General features: G+C 42.7%; 1 protein-coding gene across 3 annotated transcripts in view; it reads left to right on the plus strand.

Annotated features, from left to right (window-relative positions):
* MATN2 (matrilin 2) overlaps positions 1 to 16419 on the plus strand; it is a 151249-nt gene that overhangs the window by 47278 nt on the left and 87552 nt on the right. For all 3 annotated transcript variants that reach the window (XM_011999998.1, XM_011999999.1, XM_012000000.1), the window contains exon 3: positions 8432 to 8554. In XM_011999998.1, coding sequence (XP_011855388.1) covers positions 8432 to 8554 — 123 coding nt within the window. The remainder of the gene's footprint in view (positions 1 to 8431; positions 8555 to 16419) is intronic.

A 16419-nucleotide genomic window follows, 5' to 3' on the forward strand; every position in this document is an offset into this window, starting at 1 on the left:
AAGGTTTATGACTTTAAATGACTTCTGCAGAATTTATGTTTCCCCTTTCCTGAAAATATTAAAAGGGAAATTGGTTCTGTAACCATTTTGACAGTTTATTCATTTGTGTTGGAAAATGTTAATGGAGGGGTTCTTTTTATAATCATTCTGGATTTATCAGAAAATGGAAAGATAACATGATGAGGCTGAGGAGCTACACAGTGGGACTGAGCACCCCCCTCTGCTCCCATGGTGTTGAATAGGATATACCAATGTGGACTTGTCCGTGGAAAAACCATCTCTGTGTGCTTTATGGCAAGGCAGCAAAATGAAAAGGCAGTTTGGACTTTTCCTCCCTTCATCTTCTTTGTTATAATCTGGAAGCTCTAAGAAAACATCAGTGTTATCCCATTTGTTCCTGTGGCCTGAGAAATGAATCCCCTGTGAGTACCCCCATCCACTCTGCAGGAGACACGGCTGCTGTCTCTCCCTGCACTGCACTGCCAGGCTTTGCTCAGCAGACTCAGCAGCAGTCTTGAAAGGCTGAAGAGGCCCCAGGGCCTCTTTATCAACTGCACAGTAAAGACTGCAGTAACTAACATTTATAAAGCACTTTCCCGGATGTTATCGCAGAAAGCCCTGGGAGGCAGCAGCACACTCCTGCCTTCTCTTTTTACAGGTTAAGGAAGTTGCTAAGTGAATCACCTGAAAAACAAATAGCCAAGATATAGTTGGATGCTAATTCCAAATCTCTTGCTCATTTCACTCCTCTTCATGTTGGGAATTATAAATTCCTCTTTTAAGATAAACTATTTTCTGATGGCCACCTCCACAGTCCAGCCTGGCCAGGTAAACCTACCTTGCAGTTGGCATTCACCTGAAATAGGTGAAACTCTGAAGACAGCCTTCGTAGGAGGAAGAGGAGCTGACTCTAGCTGTACAATCTTGAGCAAATGTTTGTGCTCTCTGAGCCTCAGTTGCCTCAACTGTAAAATGGGATTTTATATGCAGAAAGTAGATGAGTGAACAGGTGTTGCAAACGGTAGAGCCCTATTCAGTGTGCACTGTGTTATGTATTATTACAATCAAATACACTGAGGACCGATGGGCTAGGCAGATGGCCTCAGTTTTGATCTGCACTCAGATGATTAGACAACAATGGTGAGCATTTTCCAAGTTGCAGATGACATCTCTGAGGTTTCAGAAGTTTCATTTGTTCCTTAAACATTCATTGAACTTGTAAACCAAAAAGTATCTGAGACAAGTCCCAATCAATTTAAAAGTTTATTTTGCCAAGGTTAAGGACATGCCTGGAAAAAATGAACACAAAATCACAGGAACAATCTGTGGTCTGTGCCTTTTTCCAAAGATGATTTTGAGGGCTTCAGTATTTAAAAGGGAGAGAGGGAGGGCATGGTCACATTACTGAACTCACATGTTGCAAGAGAAAAGGAGCAGGTAGGGGAATAGTCAATTATATAGTCCTCTAGCGCTCAGTAAATCAACACTTTACATAAGATAAGGTGAACATAGAGTAGCTACTTATGGAGATATTTAACCTTTTATCTGTAGCGATCTGCTTAGGAACAAAAGCAAAGGCAGTTTCTTGCATTACTCAGCTTTTAGCTTAATTTTTTTCCTTTTGGCATAGTGAATTGGGATCCTGAGATTTTATTTTCCTTTCACAAACTATACCCCAATAATAGCTAATCTTGTCCTGTGCTAGGTACTTTTAAATACAGTATTCCATTTAATACTTAAAATAGCCCTTTGAGGCAGGTACTATCATTACCTTTTTTTTCTTTCTAAGAGATAGGGTCTCACTATGTTGTCCAGGCTGGCCTCGAACTCCTGGGCTCAAGCAACAGCCTCCCAAGTAGCTGGGACTACGTGTCACTATACGTGGCTCTATTATCCCTATTTTACAGAACTGGAAATTGTCAGGGTCTGCCTGGGGGCTCCAGGAGAGCTTTAAAGACAAGGTGATACTAATCATTACTAACATTTCTTGATATTAATGTATGCATGTGTTGTTTCAGGCTATTAGCATATGTTAACTCACTTTATTCACACAACAAACCTGTCAAGTAGATGCTCTTTTAGTTCCCATTTTATGGAAGAGGAAATTGAGAACCAAAGAGGTTAAATAACTTGTCCAAGATCACACACCTGTAAGTGCTGGAGCGTGTTGTTTGTTTTTGCTTATTTGTTTGTTTGGTTTTTTTTTTTGAGATAGGGTCTCACTCTGTCACCCAGGCTAGAGTGTAGTGGCATGATCATAGCTCACTACCGCCTCAAAGTTCCATCCCAGCTTGGACTACAGGTGTATGCCACCATAAATGAACAATTTTTATTTAAATCTTTTTTTTTTTTTTTTTTAAAGAGAAAGAAACAGTGTCTTACTATGTTACCCAGGCTGGTCTTGAACTCCTGGGCTCACGCAACCCTCCTGCCTCTGCCTCCCAAAGTGCTGGGACTACAGACATGAGCCACTGTGCCTGGCCTGTAAGTGGCAGAGTTGAGATGTGAGCCCAGGCATTCTGCAGGCAGAACTGAAAATCAATGCTGCATCTGCAGATTGGGACAGGCGGTGTCTGGGTGTGATCAAGGCAGGACCTTTATCATACAGTGAGGAATTGATTAGACTCTGGAGTCAGACCTCGCTGGGTGAGAGTCCTGGCTTTGTCTCTTTGGCTGTCTGGCTGTGAACCTGAGCACAGTGGAGGCTTTATACCTGCAGCCAGGGACTTCCCATACCAGCCACAGCAAGGGGAATCCTGAGGTTGCATTCTCAGGCCACCCCTGCGACCACCAGGGAGAGGCCAGGTGCCCTGTGAATTGAGGTCTGTCTACGAGATGACCAAAACCCACACATCCTGGAGTCTGCCATTTTTGCCACCCAGTAAGAGAAAACACTGAATCTAGGGGCTGCAAACGCTGTCCCAAGTGTTCTGGTGATTCTTGCCACCTGGGCAGGACTGCTTTTAATTAACTTCTAGATGCTGACTTTATCAGCCTCGTCTGATATTTTGGAGCAGGGAGTCAGGCTTTTCCTACCCTAATAGCCCCACCCCACCCAGGCCAGGCACAATTTAAGGCCCTAATAGTATTCCTAGGACACACCCTTCATGAACTGGCCTGGGCAAAGTCTACAGTGATTGTACCCCTTTGAGGCCCTGTTGTGAAGTGGGGAGGCTGGACTGACTTCACAAACGTTGAGTCTACTGTACTCAGTAATACAAGACCTCCAGCCCACCTACCCACACTGACCACTCCTTTAGTCATTCATACAATCATTCAAAAAAAAACTGTTCTTATTTCCTAGTCAACATATCCAATCCCACCAATGAGTTAGGCTGCTGATGAGTTATTCCTTCCTGCTGAACACAAGGCCTTGCCTGAGTGTAAACCCAGAGGGCCCTCTGAGAAATGAGGCTCATAGGACTGTTTCCAGCAGGCCGGTGGAGGAGGCAAGACTGTGGTCTCCCCTTGGCTCTCATCACAAATGCCCGTCCCACAGAGGGCAAGGCATGAGGCCTGGATGCTCTGAAAGGCACTCAGCACTCACCCACAGCATTCTACAGATGGGAAAGTTTTATTCTGGTTTAGTGAAGATGTTTGGGATTCTTTTGGTTGAAAGTGTGAGGAATTCCATTTTTTTCTAAAAGGTAGGGCTAGTGCATTATATTATCCATGGAAACAAGGACGGCAGTCGTGGGAGTCGTGCTTTCACTCCATCTCCCCTCCACTCCTCTCCTTCTCAGGTCCGCAGTCAGGAAGCATGGCCCCCCACCCCAGCCCCTGAGGCTCACTCGTCCTCAGTTTGAGCCCCCTTTTATTCGGTTCTAGTTCCTAAATGCCAGTAAAGGACTCTGATTGTCAAACCCTATACCAACCAACAGTGGTCAGGAGTGGGACTACCTCAGACCACCACAGCAGCTCCCAGATGCAAAGTGTCTGGAGTGAGACGGAAAGGCAGTTTTTAGAAAAAGCAAGTACCAGATTAAATAATAGTAAATGTCTGTACTGAGGTCCCTAGAGCCCGTCCATGCCTCTACAGGTAAAGAAATAGCCTACAAGAGCTACCTGATTTCCCAGAACTTCCCTCACTTGTTCAAGGTAGAGGGGAACTAGAACACAGTCTTCTAGCTCCCAATCCAGTGCCTTTTCCATTACACCAAGTTATAATGTTCTAGTTCCAGTTTCTCTTATGGCACCTGGCCAACATAAGCCTTAGTAACAAGCTGTCACTGTAAAACCCAATGCAGTAGTTCTTTTAATTCCCCCTCCCCACCACTATTTTTTTTTTTTTTCGATGGAGTCTCTCTCTGTCGCCCAGGCTAGAGTGCAGTGGCACGACCTCTGCTCACTGCAACCTCTGCCTCCCAGTTTCAAGCAGTTCTCCTGCCTCAGCCTCCTGAATAGCTGAGACTACAGGTGCCCACCACCATGCCTAGCTTATTTTTATGTTTTTAGTAGAGATGGGATTTCGTCATGTTGGCCAGGCTGGTCTCAAACTCCTGGACTCAAGTGATCTGCCCACCTCAGCCTCCCAAAGTGCTAGTATTACAGGCATGAGCCACCATGCCTGGCCTAATTTCCCCATTTGATAGGTGAAGAAAGTGGAGTTCAGAGAAACCAAGTCATTTGCGCAAGGTCATAGGGAGTGGCGCAGCTGAGCCTTCAGGCGGTCTATTTCCAGCGGCCATCCTCTCCCCACTGCTGCCGGCTGTCCTCCAGATATTTTCTCTCCATCACAGCTCCTGTCTTTTTATTTTGTCTGTTAGGGTCTCAGCAAGAAGACAGGCACCAGGTACATCACTTGGGCCTCCCACTCACGGCAGTGGGTGACTGCCGTGCAGTTGGCTGCCTACACACGACACTTCCTTAATTACGGAGGGAGACAGTGACATGCTGTGAGTGCCTCAGAAATGCCCTCTGCCCTTGGGTAATTTGACTCCAGCAATCCATGAAAAGAAGAGAGTCTCTCAGGATGCAAAGCAAATGCAAATTAAAAGTGGGATAATGATTACCCTTCACCATAAGATTGTCAAAACTTAAAGTTTGATGACACCAAGTACCGAAGTTTTGAGGGGATGGGCATCATTAGGACCATCATTGCTGATATGAGCTGTCTTGGAAGGCAATTAGGCCATATCCATTTAAAGTGAGACCCAGTCCTAGAGAAACCATCGTACATGCCTTCAAGGAGACATGTTCAGGAATGTTCATCACAACATTGTGAAAGTAAAAACTTGGAAGCCACCCAAATGCTGACCAATGGGGAAATGGCCAAATAAAATGAGGACAGTCATATGACCAATGGATAAATCAATTGGGAGGGATAAACTAGATCTAAGATTTTGATTAAATCTAAAATACAGTTAGTTTTCATTATTCACAATAATTGTGTTTTATAAAGTCATTACAAACACTGAATTAGAAAATACTAATCCATTGCTCCTGTGGGAATATAGGGTTAGGTTCCTGCAATCCTCTGGTGACAACATTTTTTGTCAACTAATCAATACATAGCCTTGTTTTATGTATGTTTCTGTTTAAAAACATCTTATTTGTTTTTTGTTTGTCTGTTTTTGAGACAGAGTCTCGCTGTGTCTGCAGTGGCACAATCTCAGCTCACTGCAACCTCTGCTTCCTGGTTTCAAGCGATTCTCCTGCCTCAGCCTCCTGAGTAGCTGGCATTACAGGCGCCTGCCACCATTCCTGACTACTTTTTGTATTTTTTTTAGTAGAGACACGGTTTCACCGTGTTGGCCAGGCTGGTCTCAAACTCCTGACCTCAAGTGATCCGCCCACCTCGGCCTCCCAAAGTGCTGAGATTACAGGTGTGAGCCACCATGCCTGGCCGAAAACATCTTATTTGATATATACCATTGATTCATTAACATTAGACCCAGAGCCAACGATAACTCCTGACTGAATGAAACTTATCTAACACGTATTTTCCCTGTACGGCACATTGCAGCCCTTCTGCACTGAGGAACACTAGACAGCACATCACCATTTTAAACAGCAAAATCACTTACAGAAATGAAAAAAAAAAATCGTGGTGCTAAGTAGACTGCAAAAAGGATACTTGTTTACAGAATGAAAGCTGAAAAAGAAGGTGGAGTGGCACCTTATCCAACCTCAGCTGGGAACATCTGCACCAGACAACACATTTTTTTTGTAGTCTCAGCTACTTGGAAGGCTGAGGCAGGAGGATCACTTGAGCCCCGGAGATTGAGGCTGCAGCGAGCTATGACTGTGCCACTGCACTCCAGCCTAGGTGACAGAGCAAGAGCCTGTGTCACAAAAGAAACTAAATGTAGAGGTATTTTAAATTGAGTGCTTATGCACTCTGAGCATGTCCACTAGTGACCGTGAAAATGCTGTGAGTATTGGTTTGGGCTTACAAATACAGTTTAGTGAGTAGGCAAATTCATAAATGTGGAATCTGTGAAGAATGAGGATCAACTGAACATGTCGTCACAGTTTGACATCTCTGAAACTGGGGTGCATTTTAGATTCCATGAAATACAGTACACGTATCAACATGGATAGAATCTGTGATTAATGTTGAGTGAAAACTGAGTTGAAGGTCAATATATATAGGATGAACCTACAGATGCAAAATAAAACAAAATGCCACCATAATTCTCCTTTGCTGTAAAATGGTTAACAGGTATCTTCAGCATTCCCCAGGCACTATTCTCAACACTCTATCATCTCCATTAATTTACCCTTTTTGAGGTTCTTATGAGGTAGGTGCTATTTTTATCCTCATGTCATATAAAGAGGTTAAGAAAATTGCACAAAGGGCTGGGTGTGGTGGCTCATGTCTGTTATCCTAACACTTTGAGAGGTTGATGCAGGAGAATTGCTTCAGCTCAGGAGTTTGAGACCAGGCTGGGCAACATAGTAAGACATCATCTCTATTTTTGAAAATGAGAAAACTTCTATTTTATTTAAAAATAATAATAATAAAAGAAAATTGTACAAGGTCACAAGAAACCTCTTTGTTTCACCTTGAAGTAAAAATCACTGATTGGATCTACAAACCTTCCTAGTGTTATTTGTATCCTAACAGGAACCAAAACACAGACAATCAAACTCAGAACAGTACATTCTAAATTGTATTGTTGTGAAATAAAACAGCTTCACTTCCCTAGTTCATTTATTGTCCACCATATTTCTTACTCCAATGTAAAGAGACATAAACTTCAGATGGATTTAATCACAGCTGAGTTTTCATAAGTGCTGGATTAATGGAATTGTTCTAAGATTTTGAGAGCTCCTTTTATTTTAGCTTCATAAAAATGCATTTCTACATATAGACACCTTTTTTGTTTATGAGAACACTTGCATAACTTGTTGTTTGTACTGTTGCTTGTTAATTTTAAATACAATCAAGTTACATTGAGTAAAGTCAGAAATTAGGACATTAAAAAAAGAGAATTTTTATGAGCTACAGACAGACTTGTGCAAGAACCAATGTACCAGAAGGCTGAGGTGCTTCAGAAACTAAATGCAGAGGGCAGGCATGGTGGCTCATGCCTGTAATCCCAGCACTTTGGGAGGCCAAACTGGGAGGATGGCTTGAACCCAGGAGTTTGAGACCAGCCTGGGCAACGTAGTGAAACCCTGTCTCTACAAAAAAAAATTTAAAAATTAGCCAGGCATGGTGGCATACGCCCATAGTCCCAGCTACTCAGTGGGAAGCTGAGGTGGCAGGACAGCTTGAGCCCAGGAATTTGAGGCTGCAGTGAGCCATGATTGTGATACTGTACTCCAGCCTGGGAGACAGAGCAAGGCCCTGTCTTAAAAAATAAATAAATAAATAAAAGAAAAGATGCTAAATAAAGAGATAACATAAAGATTATAGAAACATGAAACATGTGAATGCATTTTTTACTCCAAATTTTGGTGTATACTTTTGCATATTAAAAAAATTACATTACCCTTGAAATAGGATTTTGAGAAACTATTGGTTGTTTAACACATTCTTGCTTATTTAATAGCTTTTCCTCCAGCCCCATTGCTGCTTCCTAAAAATCCACACTTAAGCCAAAGCCCCCTCTGATGCTGGCAAACTTTTCTGATTCCCCATATACCCACATGGGTATTAAGTTGAATACTTAATACATGGGTATTAAGGTGAATTGGAAATTTCTTGCTTTTTTTTTTTTTTTTTTTGGTAGATCAAAACCAATCAAGTATCAGCAACTTCATATAGTTCAGCCTAACACCGTTTCTCTTTGATTTTCCATGGCCCTTTATCTGGCCCTGTCTTGTCCACCTTGGACTGTGAGCCCCCTTGAGGGTAGGGACTGCAGCTTGTTTCTGAGTCCTGCCCATAGGAGAGAGTAGGTGCTGAATAAATGCTTGCTGGCAGGAATGGAGTGAGAAAGGGTGTCACCGTTGACTTACCTTCCTGTGTCTTCCCTTTCAGCGGCCCACATGTGCAGCACCCTGGAGCATAACTGTGCCCACTTCTGTATCAACATCCCTGGCTCATACGTCTGCAGGTGCAAACAAGGCTACATTCTCAACTCAGATCAGACGACTTGCAGAAGTAAGACTGCTTTGCTGATATATTTGTGGTTTCTTCCTCTTTCCTCTTCCCCTCTCTTCTTTTATCTGGGCTCATTTTATTCATCTGTGATGCCTCACTCACCCCAGTTATCATCTCTTGGGGACAGAAATAAAGTTTGGTATTTTCTGTTGACCCCATCACAGTGCCTAGTCCAGAGCTGGGCACACAGTAGGCCATCAGGAAGAGTTAGAAAGCTAGGTAGAAGCACCATCTCAGAAATAGCCTCTTTGAATGTATGAACTGGTCTTCTTTACATCCAAGCTTGTTCTTTAGCAAGCACTACTGAAGAGCCTTTTCATGCATTGTCTTTATTAACTGTACCCTAAGGAACTGTTTCCGTATTTTATTATCTTCTATAAAGTGTGGATTTAGGAAGAGTTATTAACCTTGGCTGGGAGCGATTATTCAAGTTCTGTTTTAGAGGGGTACAGGGACCCAGTTGCTTTGGTGTGGGACACTTTATAGGTGTCCCAGATTTTAAAAAGGGGGTAAACAGATGTAAGATATTAGAACTCGCATTCTCTTTTTTGGCTAAGTGCCAAAGACTAGACAATATACTGATATTTGAGCCAGCACAAGGTAGTCTACCCCTTAAAGGACAGAATTACCCATACACAGAGTACCATGTCCTTACTTTTTAAAGTTATGGATAAAGCCACTGAGTTAACCCACAGATGACCAGGCTACCAAAAGCAAGGCATGAGGAATCCACATGGAAGCAAATAAAACTCAGCTAATCTGACACTTAGTTCATGCACTGAGTAACTGTTGCAATGTGTCATTGTTGCAATGTGTCATTGTTATTATACCTCATGGCAAGCAATTAAGCATTAATGGAAAGCAGTTTGCACAAATGGCTGTAATTAGTGTCACATTTATAGAGGCAAACCACCTTTTTCATGTTTCTTCTCACTTTTCTTCAGTTTCAGGGTTGAGTGGTTGGCTGGAGTTCTCTCCCTGCCCCTCAAGATTAGGTAACATCTGCTTGACCCTCCAGTTTTGTGTGGCCTGTGCAAGCCCAAAGCCCTCTGGACTCTGAATCGCAGGGGTGGGGTGGGGGATATGTGTTCTTAGGCTCCTCTCAGACCCCAGGATCCCAAGTTGAGTGTAGCCTGAATCACCCTTATCTTCCACTTGAAGCTCTGACGCTTCCTCAAGACCCACAACAAAGTCACTTGCACCAAATACTCACGGGTATCCTAGAGTTTCCTAAAGAACTGGGGGAGATTGCGAAAGGACATCTCACACATTGCTCAGCAAACAACCTAGAGATCTCTTTAGACACCCCCCTCTATACACCTCCACCTCTCCAGGTGTTCTACCTCCCCACAACCATCCTCTGGAGGCATCCCTCATCCTCTTCAGGCATCCTCCTCTCTGCCCTAGATACTTCTCTGGCCCATCTCAGCCTCCCATCATCTTGCCCACTCTCTTCCTGCCCTTCTCCTTCTCCTCCTCCTCCTCTTCCTCCTCCAACTCCTCCTTCTCCTTCTCCTTTCTTCTTTTCCTTTGATTTGTTTTTTTTTTTTCTTTTTTTTTTTTTTTTTTTTTTTTTTTTTTTTTTTTTGAGATGGAGTCTTGCTCTGTCGCCCAGGCTGGAGTGCAGTGGCCGGATCTCAGCTCACTGCAAGCTCCGCCTCCCGGGTTTACGCCATTCTCCTGCCTCAGCCTCCCGAGTAGCTGGGACTACAGGCGCCCGCCACCTCGCCCGGCTAGTTTTTTGTATTTTTTAGTAGAGACGGGGTTTCACCGTGTTAGCCAGGATGGTCTCGATCTCCCGACCTCGTGATCCGCCCGTCTCGGCCTCCCAAAGTGCTGGGATTACAGGCTTGAGCCACTGCGCCTGGCGATTTGTTTTTTTAAGACAGGGTCTTGCTCTGTCGCCCAGGCTTTAGTACAGTGGCACAATTATGACTCGCTGTAGCCTCAACCTCCTAGGCTCAAGCAGTCCTCCCACCTCAGCCTCCTGAATAGCTGGGACCACAGCTGCATGCCACCATGCCGGACTAATTTTTGTAGAGATGAGGTTGCTCAGGCTGGTCTCGAACTCCTGAGCTCAAGTGCTCCATCTGTCTCAACCCCTGAAAGTGCTGGGATTTACGGGACTCAGCCACTGTGCCTGGCACCCTTCTCTTCTTAGGAGCACAAAGAATTCCTCCCCTTGTCTCATGTCCCACTGAGTGACTGGGATCTGGGAATCTGCTGATATTTATTTTCCGTGGGCTGGCCTAGCCAAGCCAGAGGAATTCTGACACCAGCAAATAAAAAATAAAATGTTCTTGTCCTGATTTTATGAGCAAGGCCTTCCCCCACACAGCAAGGTTTGCCAGACCCCTGCCTGGGCCTGCCACAGGCCCTGATGTCCCCCAGCTCTCAAGTACTGCTCTGGCCTTGGCTTCCTCCTGCCTAGGGATGTGCCACAGGAGAATGTGAAGCAGACCCTGCCGGGACTTCAGACAGACTGACCATGTGGAGGGGCAGGGAGGCCTCAGCGGAGGAGGGCTAGGAGCTCAGGGCGGGGCTTCTCAAACTTCAGTGACTAAGAATGAGCCAGGAAGCTGACTCCTGGGTTTACCCTTAGAGATTCAGAGTCAACAGGTCTGGATTTTCAATGAACTGACGAATGACTGCCATGCTTTGAGATTTACTGGCCTCAGGCAGTGACGGGTCCCAGGGAGGGGCTTAGCCGAGCTCTGCTGTCCCATCTGACCCAGCTCTTCAGTCACCCTGAACCAGTCAAGCCATCTTAACCTTCAGCCAGACTTAGCTTAATAAATGTGTAGTGATAAAGGACAGCTCTCTCTCTTTCAGAAGATAACACTAATAACTCGCAGTGATAAAGAGTAGCTCTCTCTCTTTCAGAAGAAGATAACACTAATAACTCTTTTGCTTTCCCAAAATTGGTGTACCAGGGGCCTTGGTGGAAGAACAAGGCCTTCACTGTCCACAGATCTGGGCTTGAACCCTGACCTTATCACTTACCAGCTATGGCTGTCTCACTCTGAGCTGGTTATTTAAACTCCTTGACTCTCAGTTTCCTCACCCATAAGATGGGAAGGGTGGTAACAAATCAATACCTGTCTCACTGATTATGTCCTTGTTAGGCCCTGTTTTTGGTCTGGGGGACAGTTAAAAGCCATGCCAAGTAAAGGCTGTGCCATCTACTGACCCCTGCTGATGAGCAGGGACTGCTGCCTGCCAACACCAAGAGAAACTCACAATAGGCCTGGAGAGGAGGGATGCACTCCACTTCTGGAAGCTATTTCCACTTAATTTCCATGTCCTGGGCATAGCTGGATAATCTCCCAGAGGAAAAGCCATGTGGCTGACACCTCCTCCCCAAAGCACCTCTTACTCCCTAAGAAGTGCTTGCCATTCTTTCTTCCATACAATCATTGATTGGTTCATTTATTTTTTCATTTAACAATTGTTTTTGAGCATAAAAATGTGCCAGGCAGCATGAAAAGTACTGGAAATAAAATAGTGAATAACACAGCAATATTCTTTCTTTTTTGGAGCTCACATTTTTGCATGGGAGTGAATCAAATAAACAACCAGGGTAATTGCAACCAAAAGTGACTACAATCCACATCCACCTCAGTGTGCAACACACGAGGTCAGGCCTAACTATAGCCACTTGTTAGGTGTTTACCATGTGCCAGGAGCTTTCCTGCATGCTTTATATCTGCTGTCTCATTTAATTCTCACAATGAGCTCTTAAAGTGGGTTTTATCACTCTCGTTTTACAGATAAGCAAAATAAGGAACAAAAAGGTTAGACGATTTACCCAAGGTCACATGGCTAGCAACGTGATCAAACCAGAATCCATGTCCTGTTATGTCCTCGCTCTTGGCCATCATTTGAGACTGTCCCATAACCCTAGAGGACCCCCAGATGGCAGCAGGACAACCCTTCAATCAGAAAACTTTCTCCAAGCTGGGAAGACAGATAGGTTCCTTAGCCCACTAATCCCGGGGAGACTTAGAACTAATTCAGGACTAACATTCAACACATTGTTACTTCCCCAAGGTCACTACCAATTGCTGTGGTACTGTCACTGCACAAAATCATAGTGGGAGGGCTTCTTCAGCAACTGCCTTTGAATACACACATGCATACACGCTATAGAATATATACATATGTATATGTCCCCACCATCGTATATTTGTAATTCATGTGGAGAGGGGAAGCAGACACAGTTGATTGATACATTCTTTGAATGGTGATGGACCTTGGCTATTAGACTTCTGGCTTCTTTTCCTATGGAACTTCAGAATTCCGTCCCCTGCCAGTGTCCCAGAAGGGTGATGGTTCTTATAGAATCAGGTTATTACAAAACACCTGAATCCCATATTCAGACAACCTGGATCAGCAGTTGAGCTGAAATCCTACTTGTCTATAATTTCCACTTTTGATCCTATTTCTGCCATCTGAAGCCATATACCAAAAAGTTATTTCCTTATCCAAATAAAAAGAGAAAGCCCTTCAATTATTGAAGAGTGTTATTCCCACACACTGACCCCATTCCTACCGATTTTCTCTTCTTCAGGGGAAAAAACACATCTTTTGATGACCTAGTTTTGGGTCTCTTCGCTGTCCAGGTAACCCTCTTCTGGGTGGATATTAGTTGTCTAAAAAGAGCCTTTCCATCTGAAGACTAGATCAAATGCATTAAAGAATCTTAACTTCCATCTTTTCTTGGCCTTTTGGCTAAGATCAAGGTGTAGAATTTTACCTTCCAGGTTGTGTCTATATGGGCAATTTTGAATGTACTGGATGTCAACATTGTGGATTACTTCTGCCTTTCAAAAAGTCTTCCCTATCTGATACCATTATATGAGATATATGCAAAAGCATCAGCATAATACTAGAACAATGGAATTTTATGTTCCTTCCTTTTCCCTTTTAAAAAAAAATGGGGGGGAAGAAAACCTCATGAAGTGTGCCCCTCTTCACATGCTTCCCCTTCCCCAAATTCCTGTCCTACTAACAAGAAAGAACTTTATCTTGTTCCTTTTTCTTGACGTATTTTTCAAAATAAGGAATTTTCCCTTTCTTCTGGAACATTTAATCTATCTGAAAGCTGACGATAATGCAGCATTTAGAAAACTTCATTTGGCAGAAAATGTAGACTTTCTTATCCAGCTTAAATTTTTTTTTTTCTCTCAAGAACGATACCAAATGCATTTTACTGCTTTCATTCTTTGGAAATGTTCCCAACATTATTTTTCCCAAGCTACATAAGTGATTTAATAGATTTATGTTAGAGTTTAAACAAGGAGCATGACCCAGAAAAACCACTGAATTATTAGAGAGAGATAATTATAACCAACATTCTTCATGAATTTAGATGTGAAAATTCTTAAAAATTTAGCCAATAGAATTCAACAATATATAATAAGAACAATACATCAAGACCAAATGGAGTTTATTCCAAGAATGCAAGTTTGGTTTAACATTCAAAAATCAATCAATATAATTAACCATAGTGGCCAGGTGTGATGGCTCATGCCTGAAATCCTAGCACTTTGGGAGGCCGAGTTGGGCGTATCACCTGAGGTCAGGAGTTTGAGACCAACCTGGCTAACATGGCAAAACCCCGTCTCTACTAAAAATAAAAAAATTAGCCTAGTGTGGTGCATGCCTGTAATCCCAATTACTCAGGAGGCTGAGGCAGGAGAATTGCTTGAACCTGGGAGGTGGAGGTTGTGAGCTGAGATTGCACCATGCATTCTAGCCTGGGCAACAGAGCGAGACTCCGTGTCAAAACAACAACAACAAAAGCCACTAAAACTAATAAATGAGTTTAGCAAGGTTGCAAGATAAAAAGTCAATATACTTAAAAAATTACTTCATTGTATTTCTGTATACTGGCAACAAAAGTCAGAAATTGAGATTTTAAAATAGCAGGTATAATGGCATCAAAAATATGTAAATTAGGGATAAATTTTAGAGATATGTACGATTTACACATTGAAAATATAAAAGATTTCTGGGATTAATTTAAAAAGACCTAAATAAGTGGAGAGAGATACCATATCATGGATTGGAAGACTTAATATGGCCAGATGTCATTTCTTCCCAAATTGATCCATACATTCAAAGCAATCCCCTTCAAAATCCTGGCAGACCTAATTGTTTTTAGAAATTGACAACTGATTTTAAAATGTATATGAACATGCAAAAAAATCTAGAATAGTCAAACCCAGTCAATTCTCATTATTCCCAGTAGTTATGATCTATAAAATATCCATAAACACTAAATTGCAAATTCTGAATCATTGCTCCTAGATGAAACACAGAGTTGGGTTCCTGAGAGCTTCCAGTCACAACATCCAATCATAAACTTGTTTGATGTTCTGTTAAAGACACATTTTTGAGTATATACTGTTAATTCATTAACATTGAAAGCTATTGTTCATGTCTGAACAAAGTACTTAGGAACAATAGACAGCATTTCAGCACTACTCTTGGGGGCCATTTTCAACAGCAAAATCACCAACGAGAAGTACAAAAAGGCAAAAAATGTGGCACTGCATAGACCACAGAAAGGACCTTGCCTGGGAATATGTGTACTGGGTGACTCAAATTTTTTGCCACTCTGCGTATGTCCATGAATGGCTGAGAAAGTGTCATGGATATTGACTTGGGGTTACAAGCAAATTTTAGCAAGTAGGCAAATTCACAAATATGGAATCTGTGAATCATGCAGATTAAATAAAACTTTGAAAAAGATAAAGTTTGTCTTTAAATTTTGTTTAAACTACCTGATTTCAAGACTAATTATAAAGCAACAGTAATCAAGACGGTGTGGCATTGGTATAAAGATGAACATATAGAGCAATGGAACAGAACAGAATTGAGAAATAAACCCATATGTATGTGGTGAAATGATTTTTGACAGAGTGGGAAGGCAATTCAATGAGGAAACACTAATGTCTTCAATAAATAGTGTTGCAGCAATTGAATTGCCATGTGCAAAAAAGCAAGCAAGCAAACAAAAGGAAAATAAATCTTGTCTTTACCTCATACCATGTATAAAAATTAATTCAAAATGTATTCTAAGCCTAAATGTAAGACACTATTAAATACCTTGATGAAATGGTAGAAGAAAAATCTTGGTCACCTCAGGTTGGCAAAGATTTCTTAAATAGTACACAAAAAGCTACAAAACATAAAAGAAAAAAATCAGTATACTTCATCATGATGAAAACATTTGCTCTTCAAAATACTCTGCTACTAAAATGAAAAGGCAAGCCACAGATTGGGATAAAACATTTGCAAAACATATGTCCAACAAAGGACTTTAGAATATAAGGAATTCTATCACTCAGTACCAAGAAGACAAACACCACCATAAAAATGGGCAAAAGATTTGAACAGACACTAAATCACGGAAGACATATGGGTAGCAAAGAAGCACATGAAGAGATGCTCAATGTTATCAGACATGAAATACCACTATACCTCCACTAGAATGGATAATTTTTTTTTTTTTTTTTGAGACGGAGTCTCGCTCTGTCACCAGGATGTGCAGTGGCACCATCTCAGCTCACTGCAAGCTCCGCCTCCCGGGTTCACGCCATTCTCCTGCCCCAGCCTCCAAGTAGCTGGGACTACTCCGCCCGCCACCTTGCCTGGCTAATTTTTTGTATTTTTAGTAGAGACGGGGTTTCACCATGTTAGCCAGGATAGTCTCGATCTCCTGACCTCATGATCTGCCCGCCTCGGCCTCCCAAAGTGTTGGGATTACAGGCGTGAGCCACCGCGCCCGGCAATTTTTTTTTTTTTTTGAGACAGAGTCTTGCTCTGTTGCCCAGGCTGGAGTGCAGTGGTGTGATCTC

Source organism: Mandrillus leucophaeus, unplaced genomic scaffold (assembly GCF_000951045.1).
Source record: "Mandrillus leucophaeus isolate KB7577 unplaced genomic scaffold, Mleu.le_1.0 Scaffold611, whole genome shotgun sequence".
Lineage (NCBI taxonomy): Eukaryota > Metazoa > Chordata > Mammalia > Primates > Cercopithecidae > Mandrillus > Mandrillus leucophaeus.